The 8,987-nt window shown below is 58.7% G+C and overlaps 1 protein-coding gene across 1 annotated transcript in view; it reads right to left on the reverse strand.

Annotated features, from left to right (window-relative positions):
* Positions 1–8,909, reverse strand: part of MYDGF (myeloid derived growth factor) — a 12,264-nt gene extending 3,355 nt beyond the window's left edge. The window contains exons 1-3 of the mRNA XM_045491610.1: positions 8,640–8,909; positions 7,289–7,339; positions 1,404–1,465 (exon numbers count right to left, since the gene is read on the reverse strand). Coding sequence (XP_045347566.1) covers positions 1,404–1,465; positions 7,289–7,339; positions 8,640–8,813 — 287 coding nt within the window. The 5' untranslated portion in view covers positions 8,814–8,909. The remainder of the gene's footprint in view (positions 1–1,403; positions 1,466–7,288; positions 7,340–8,639) is intronic.
* Between the last annotated feature and the right edge of the window lie 78 nt (positions 8,910–8,987).

Here is an 8,987-nt window from a genome sequence, read left to right on the forward strand (position 1 = left end):
GGCTCATTTACTGACAGGTCCGTTTCTCCTTCTGGGCCCCAGCTGTTCTAGGATGGGAAGCCTTATGTTCATTCACTGAATGCTTTGTCATCGAGGGCCAAAGGCATTTCCAGGCATTGTGCTGGGGACCAAGAAATGGCAACATCCCCGGCGGTGAGAAGTACAGGAGTTAACTAGGCAGGGGAGGGAGACAGCTGCCCTGGGCGGAGGGCAAAGGTCCCGGGGAGGGTGCAAATGGGGGCAGGTGAAGGACCACAAGGTCAGCACGGCCAGAGCAGCGAGGGGCTGAGAAGGGCCGGCAGCGCGTGCCATGTGAAAAGCCCCACTGGGGGCGCACCAGGGCAGGTGGGGGGGGGGAGGGGGTCCAGGGGGCCTCCCAGATTCTCTAAGCCCTGGTGGCTGCCAGGGCCTGATCGGTCAGTGTCCGGAACCGGGGGGCCAGCCCAGGTAGGCGTGACCTCTTGCTGAGCGGGTGGCCCTGCGGCCAGCAGGTCCTTGGGCACCTAGAGGGCTGGTGCTCACACGCCCGCCCTGGGGCCGGGCGGTGATCTGCAGACAGACGGGCGCCCCGGGGCCCCTTGCCCTGGGGACGCTTCTGAGGCCAGGGGGCTGCGGACGGGGTCTCCTCTCGGCGGGGCCTGACTAGGACGCTAGGCTCCTGGCCCCTGGGGCCTCTGCCTGTTGCCAACAGGGGCCAGCGCAGAGCGTGGGGGAGAAGGTCCCCCGACTCTGCTGACAGGCACCTGCTGTCTGTAAAGCACCAGGCAGGGGACTGTGAGGTGGCACCTATGAGCGAATTAAAACACCCCATGTCTTTTTATGGCTGTTGCTGCCACAACCCAAGTATCTCCTGTCTGTGGATCCGTCCCCCCGTGCTCACCCCAGCCCCCTGAGGGGGGGCATCCCGGCCCGGACTTCCGTGTCTCCCCCAAAGGGCCTGCACTGTGCCAGACCCACAACCAGTGCTTGAGAAGTCGGTTCCAGGCCACAGGGCCCAGGGGAGCAGGGACATGATGTGACACAGCCCCAGCGCCCTACCCCCCACTGGGCTGAGCACCCCCCGTTCCTGTCCCTTCTTGGGCTGTGGCTCGCTCGCGCGTGGCGCTCCGGGACTGCAAAGCCTGGGCGGGGGACTGAGGGTGACGATGGGGGGGGGAGCCCCACCCCTCCCCCGGGGCGGCTTTCCTCCCCCCTCCCCTCTTGGCCTCAGTGTCAATGCGCTTGCCTGGGGCGCCCTCCCTGCCCCCCCCCGCACAGTGGCAAACCCCCTCTCCGATCTGTACCTGTGTGACGTCTGCCCCAGCCTGTGCGCCCTCTGGGGTGTAGGACCCTGTCTTCCCAGCACCCCAGGCGAGCACCCACAGCAGACTCAGCGAGGCGCCACCCCGGGACCCCTGACTTACCTCCAGATGGTGCAAGTAAAGTGCTGGTGGTCTTTGCTGGTCCCCAGACTCATCTGCCACTTCTGGGGAGAGAAAGACACAGGTGGGTCCCGGGCCCGCGGCCTCACTGCTCACGGCACACTCTGCGGGTTTCAGGTTCAGCTCTGGCTCTGCAAAGTGAGCGAACCTTCCCTGGGCCAGCCGGCTGGAGTCTGGCTCAGGGGCGGTGAGGCCATAACGGTGGGGACGTGCCCTCACACGTTCGTCCAAACCCACAGGAGCGGGACCAAGCGTGAAGCCCCGTGTCCGCTACGGGCCGGGACTCACAATGACGCGGCAGGGCGGGTTCGGCGACTCTAACAGATGTCCCCTCTGGTGGCGGCCGTCATTGACGGGGGAGGCCGTGCACGGGGGGCCCGGGGGGGGGGGGTGGGTATCAAAATCTGTGCCTTCTGCCCACTTTGGCTGTGAATCTCAAACTTCCCTGAAAAATAAAGCCTATCAAGAAAAATAAAGAGTAAAATAAAAGGCAACACACTATATTCATGCTCGTTGCATGACCAGAACGTCCTCAGCGCAAACGCCAAGACCGTGATACTCATGGTTACACGGAGGACGCGGGTGGGGCCTGGACAATGGAAGGCACCAGAAAGCTTTTGTATGTGTTTTTCTTTTTCAATGACGTGGACGTGTTAGCTTTCTAGAAATCCAATTAAAGGGGCGCCTGGGGGGCTCAGTCGGCGAAGCGTCCGACTTCGGCTCAGGTCATGATCTCGCGGTTCGTGAGTTCGAGCCCCGCGGTCGGGCTCTGTGCTGACAGCTCAGAGCCTGGAGCCTGTTTCAGATTCTGTGTCTCCCTCTCTCTCTGCCCCTCTTCTGTCTCTGTCTCTCAAAAATAAATAAACGCTAAAAAAAATTTTTTTTTTTAATCAAAAACGTTGTGATTCCCAAATACACCGCTAACAGTCTCTTCTAGTTTTCACGGCCTCTGAAAACCCGGCGAATGGAAACAGACAACCACGGCCGGTTCTGGGCTGCCTGCGGCATCTGTGTATTTTGCTAGTAAAATGCGAGTTTACAGTCCCCTCCCGGGACTAATAATATGCACCGAGTACTGGCATTCCTGATTTAACGTTAGAGCGTCTTCATTAAGGAGAGCAAGGCCGTGTTTAGGTTAATTATAATGGGAGTAAATGGTCATCTAGATGCCACTTGCCTGCAGCATGGAGGTGGGGACCGATTATTCTGGTGGGACGGCTGCAGCCCACACCTGATTTTTTTTCCTCCCTGTTTAAAATTAGCACCTGTCCAGGGGCGCCCGGGGGGCTCGGTCGGTTGCGTGCCTGACCCTTGATTTAGGTTCAGGTCCAGATCCCAGGGTTGTGGGATTGAGCCCCGCACTGGGTTCCGCACGGAACATGCAGCCTGCTTAAGATTCTCCCTCTCTCCCTCTCTCTCTCTTCCTCTCCCACTGTGCCCTTCCCCTGATCATGCCCTCACTCTGTCTAAAATTAATTAAAAACTGAAAAAAATTTTTAAAAGCACCTGTCCATGGCCCCAAGGCCTCTGAGCACCCGGAAATGGTTTTATGCTGGGAGACAGAGGTCTGCCACGGCTCTGAAAAGGTTCTTGAAAATGAGGCAAACATTTAAACACGGTTTGAAAAAAACGAACGCCAACCCAGTTTAAAACCAAGAGCTTCTAAGCAGCAGGGTCAACTGTGAGTGACCTTGTGGTTACATGAACTTGACTGTGGTCTCGTGGCTGGCACGGTGGGCAGCTGCTAAGGCTCCAGCTCTGGCATCAGACGCTCGTGTGTGTTCTGGGACAGCCTGAGCCCCTGGGACCTTGTCTGTGCAGCTAGGGGAACCGGGCACAGAAGTGGCTGGGTGTGACAGAGGACGCCTAGTGGCAGCTGCTAGCAGTTTTTATTAGGACACACACGACAGATGGGACATGACAGAGCCCAGTTCCGGGGCTCTGACAAACGCCCCCAGTTGTGTGTCCCCCACCCCATCAAGGTACAGACCCGTTCTGTCTCCCCAAATCCCCCGGCCCCTTCCCTCTGCACTTAACCCCTCCCCGCGAAATCCTGGTAACCGCGGACCTCATCTCCCGTCTCAGAGCTGGGCCTTTACAAAACCGTCCTCCGAGAGGAATCAGGCAGTAGGCAGGTCTTGTGTATGTTTCCACTCAGCACGCGGCCCCGGACGCTCACCCACGCTGCTGCGGGCGACCACAGGTCACTTGTTCAATGGCTTCGTTGGGCAATATTTACGTACTGGACCTTTCACTTTTCTAAAGCAAACAAGTCTGTGTTTTCTAGCACGTTCCCAGGTGTGCATCCCATCACCACGACCTAGTTCCGGAACATTCCGCCTCCCCGGAAAAGAACCCCATCTCCCTCGGCAGTCACCCCTCCCCCGCACGTGTGTGCGCGCTCACACACACACACACACACACCGTCTCCCCAGTCTCTGGCAGCTGGAACTCATTTCTTTGTTGGTGGATGAGCCTGCTCTGGACGTTTCACGTAAGTCGAATCATATACTCTGGGGCCTCTCGTGTCTGGTTCCTTCCCTGGGCGTCGTGTGTTCAGGGTCCCTTGCGGGGCAGCGGGTGTGGGCGCCTCCTCGCTGCTGTCCGTGACCAAGTGATGTTGCCCTGCGTGTGTGGTGGACACACTGTGTGTATCCACTCACCTGCCGACGGACGCTCGGGCTGTTTCCCTCGTTGGCCACTGTGAATCCCGCTGCTGTGACGGTCGTGCACGTTACCCGCGGGCAGACCCCCTGGCAGTGGAAGTGCCGGGTTACAGGGCAAGTGTACGTTTGACTTGGTAAGAAATGGCCACTCTGCATCCCCACCGGCCACGGCCAAGCGCTCCAGCTGCCGGGCCTCCTGGCGGGCACTGAGAGATTAGGAGTCACCCTGGATCTAATGTCACCCGACAGCACCGGCCCCCCAAGCGACCCCCTGCAGAACCACTGTCGAAGAAGCAAGCATGGGCTGTTCTCCCTCAGGCGCCTCGGGTCCGAGCTGCTGGAGAGCGGGGCACTGGGAGCCGGCTAGGAATCGGGGTTTCTTCTCTTCTCTCTGCTGGTGACGCCTCTGCAGAGAGGCCGCGACGGCCCCCCGGACTGCCGTTCCAGCTGCTCCGAGGGCCACCTCTGCTGTGCTGCCCTGTATGTCGCTAGGGAGAACCCACAGAACGTCTCAAACCATCCCTGCACATCCGCTGAGAATCCGGCCAGCCGTTCGCTGGTGAGGGGGGGAGCCCATGGGTCCCGGGCGCCAGCCACGTTCAGCAGCCACCGAGCGCCCCGTCGGGCTCCCACAGCGCCACCCGCCCCGGCAGCCGGCTACCTGTGATCTCGGTCACAGTTCCAGACGGGTGCTCCTGGAACGAGTCCGCACCACAGCGCACCTGCTTTTCTTAGGTGGTTTCCTCCAGGATGAGCCCCCTCCTCCAAGATGAACGAAAGCAGCCCAGTGCTGGAATTCCAGTTTGTGACGCAACGGCTACTCCAAGACAAGGCTCCAGCCTACAGTCACCCCAGCCGGCGCCACTGAACTTGGCTCTCCCTCCCCCAATGCTGTAGCTCTGAGAGTTTCGTCGGTGGCGGGTGTGTGTGTGTGTGTGTGTGTGCGTGCGCGCTCTTTTCCACGTTGCTGGTGTTTCCTGCACAGAGCAGTGGTTAGGGGTGTATATGCCCCGGGGACCTCGGTCACTTTCCAGCTGGGGGACCCCGGGCCTCTGTGCCCTCGTGTGTGAAACTAGGTCATGGCAGAACAGTATGGCCTCCTGGGGCCGTGGAGAGGAAGAAATGAGACGTGTGCACGGCTCAGCACAGCGCACGGCACCCGATAAACGGCCACAGTAGGGCGACACAATGCCACAGACTGTTCTGGAAGGAGAGCAGGCTTTCCCCAAAGTCTGGTTGATTGGGAGCAAAGCATAATCAGGGATACAGGGAGATGCTGTTTACTGATTTTTACAGGGACGATGAATTCTTCCCTTTTTCTTCTAACGATTTTGGGAAAGTCTGTTTGTGCCTCTTCCCGAACCCTTGAAGCTCTCCCTCCTGAATAAACCAGTACCTTATTCTCGGAGTTCTTCTTTGTACTGGTGCGTCCGTTCCTGGCTGTTTTGTAGTCTGTGGCCGCGGGCATTATTTCCCGGGGCTGCCGTCACGAAGTATCACAAACCTCCTCCCTTACAGCCGCTACGCTGTCTTCCCTCCCGGTTCTGGAGGCCGGAAGTCCAAACCAAGGTGTCACCGCCAGGCTGCCACGGAAGGCAAACAAAATACCCCTGACAGAGGCTCCCGGGAACAGAGCCGCAGCTCACGTGCCTCTTCGCAGCCAGACTTTTGTTCACTGTGTGGAATTACAGGGGGAACCTGCCATCGTTAGCGAACTGGAGTATGCTCTTTCATGGGCGACGCAAGAACAGTTCCAAGGCTCTAGGGAAGGATCCTTCCTGCCTCTTCTGGTTTCTGGTGGCTCCAGGTGTCCCTTGGCTTGTGGCCGCGTCCCTCCATCTCTGCCTCTGTCTTTACTTGGCCTTTTCCTCTGAGTGTCTTCTCCTCTTCTATCAAATCTCCCCGGAGTATCTCTTGTAAGAGTTACTGTCATTGGATTCAGGGTCCACTGGGATAACCCAGCACGATCTCCTCGTTGCACAGTCCTTAACTCACGCCTGCAGATATATTCTTTTTCTTCTAAATAAGGTTAGGGGCGCCTGGGTGGCTCGGTCGGTTAAGCGTCCGACTCTGGCTCAGGTCATAATCTCACCGTTCGTGGGTTCGTGCCCCGCGTCGGGCTGGGTGCTGACGGCTCGGAGCCTGGAGCCTGCTTCAGGTGCCTCCCTCTCCCTCCGCCCCTCCCCTGCTCACATTCTGCCTCTGTCCATCTTTCAAAAGTAAAATACACGTTAAAAAACAAACGAAAATAAATACGTAAATAAGGTTAAAGTCACAGGTTCCAGGGATTAGGAAGTGAACGTGGCTTCTGGGGGAGCACCGTTCAACTCACCACCCTTGTGTGACCGCAAGTTTAGCAGCTTCACTGCACTGCCCACTAAGCAGCTCTCGGTCCCCGACACAGGCTGGGTATGGTGGGCCCAACTCAGCGTCTCCCAAGACCAGACGCAAGGTGTCAGCGAAGTGCACTCCCATCGGAGGCTTGGACTCCCCTTCCAACTCTTCCCAACGTGCTTGGGGCAGAGCTCAGTTCCTGCGGCTGGAAGACTGAAGCCCGGCCGCCAGCCAGGAGCTGCCATCTGCTCCCAGAGGCCATCTGCGCTCCTTGCCTCGCGCTCCCCTGCACAGCCGGCAAGGGTAAATCACATCCTTCTTAGGTTTCGAATCTTATTTCCTCTTCGGCCACCGGCCGCCGGAGAAAACAGCCACCACGAAATGGGGACCTCAGTCGCACGTGGCGAGGAACTGGGTTCTGCCGACAACTCGAAGGAGCCTGGAGATGAGAGCTGGCCGGCTGCCGCCTTGATTTTGGCTTTATGAAGCGCCCGGCCGCGCTGACCACGGCTTCTAACCTTCAGAACCGGGAGACAGTAAACGGGGGTTGTTTTAAGCTGCTAAATTTATCATGATTTGTCATGCATCACGGAAGGGAAACAAAATACCCCTGACAGAGGCTCCCGGGAACAGAGCCGCAGCTCACGTGCCTCTTCGCAGCCAGACTTTTGTTCACTGTGTGGAATTATAGGGGGAAACCTGCCATCGTTAGTGAACTGGAGTATGCTCTTTCATTGGTGACACAAGAAGAGCTCCACGAGTGTGAGTTAATGTGGGTGTGACCCACCTCTACTGTTCCCTGGAGAGCATTTCTCCACGACAACGGATACCGCCATACAAAACTACGTGGAATTTGGAACAACTCACCTCGTTGGTCCCTCCTTGAGAAGCGTAGGTGAACGTGCATGTATATTTGTCCTGGAGACAAATTGAAGATGGAAAAAAGTTTGTTAGGAAGTGCTTACGGTGGATGTCCTTCCGAGATCCAAAATCCAGAGGATCTGGCTTTTGGGGCACGTGGGTGGCTCAGTCGGTTGAGCGTCCTACTTTAGCTTGGGTCATGATCTCACAGTTTGTGAGTTCGAGCCCCGCGTCGGGCTTGTTCCTGCCAGCCCATAGCCCGTTGTGGATCCCCTGTCCTCCTCTCTCTCTCTCTCTCTCTCTCTCTGCCCCTCCCCCCCAACTCATGCTCTCTCAAAAGTAAATAAACATTTAAAAAATACTAATTACTAACAAAATAATACTAATAAATAAAATTAAAAAAATAAATAACATCCGGCTTTTGAACATCTGCACTAAGGAAAGTGCTGATGTGCCTGGAGGCCAGCCCCACAGGGCCTCCCAGTGTGTACAGACCTAGAACTCCCCTGCCTGTCTCCCTGCTAGTGAGCTCCTAAGTCAGGACAAACAGCCCACGTGGCTTCTGGGGGATGGAGAACAGGAAGGGGGAAGTCCCCCACCCTCCAAGCACCCACCCATCTGGGGACTCTGGAAGCAGGGCCACCAGGAGGCCCTTCTCTGCTCTGCTATGGGCCTCAGACAAGTGAAAACTTTGCTGAGTCTGTTTTCCTCATCTGTGAAACGGTCCTAGCAAATAAAGCACTTGGGGCGACATCTGGCTATGAGGAAGTGGTACATCTCAGCTAGTGACACCTGTAACAGACAGGGAAAATGAAGATGGGAGGGGAAGGGCTTCTCCAACGAGCTAGGGGCGGCGCTGGGCTAGCCCCAGGCTTGCTGACTGACGGCTAAGGAGGGCCTAGCCTCCCACCTCGGTGAAAGGGTTGAAGGACATCCTTCTCCTTGTGCAATGGAGAAGGGGCAACGTCTGCCCACCTCCTCCGCAGTCAGAGCCGCAGCGAGGCTGACCCTCTGCAGGGCCTGGAGGTGAAATACCCCCTCGGCCTCCTCTCCTCCCACTTCTGGGCCGGCTCTGCCCTCCAATGGCCGGGGACTCGCCCGGTCTGGGAGTTAGGGCTGCTTGCGCACGCGAGGCACGCGAGAGGAAACAGGGACCGAGGCTAGTGGCCCACCCTCTCCAAGTCGCCAGACCCCAGAAGGTCCCGCTCCGCGTAAATTCAGCCCTATCTCCGAGATGACCGCGCCCCCAGAGTCCCTTCCCAAGCCAGGCCCCGCCCCTGACGGTCCAGGCCCCCTTCTCAGGACCCGCCCCCACCGGCGCCACCGCTCAAGCCCCCGGGGCGGCGGCGATACGTACCCCCGGGCCCACGTTCTGGGAGAAAGAGTGCACGACGCCGCCAGGTCGCACGTCGAACGCCACCGTCGTGGGCTCGGACACCGCCTCCCCCGGCCTCAACGCCACAGCCGCCAGGAGCAACGCAGCCCACCAGCTCGCGCCTTCGCCGTTCCTCCTTTTGCTGGGCGCCGCCATGTTGGGATCGGATCCGCAGGGCAGGGTGGCGACGGGACGCGGCAAGGGACACGTGGGGCGACCGCTGGAGGCCACGTCGGCGGCGGCGCGGGCACGTGACCAGGCGCGCCCCGCCCCTTCCCTGGCTCTGGCCGCCATGTTGGGGCGGGGCTTAGGCTTCCAGGGGGCGTCTCC

The sequence above is a fragment of the Leopardus geoffroyi genome, chromosome A2, assembly GCF_018350155.1.
Source record: "Leopardus geoffroyi isolate Oge1 chromosome A2, O.geoffroyi_Oge1_pat1.0, whole genome shotgun sequence".
Lineage (NCBI taxonomy): Eukaryota > Metazoa > Chordata > Mammalia > Carnivora > Felidae > Leopardus > Leopardus geoffroyi.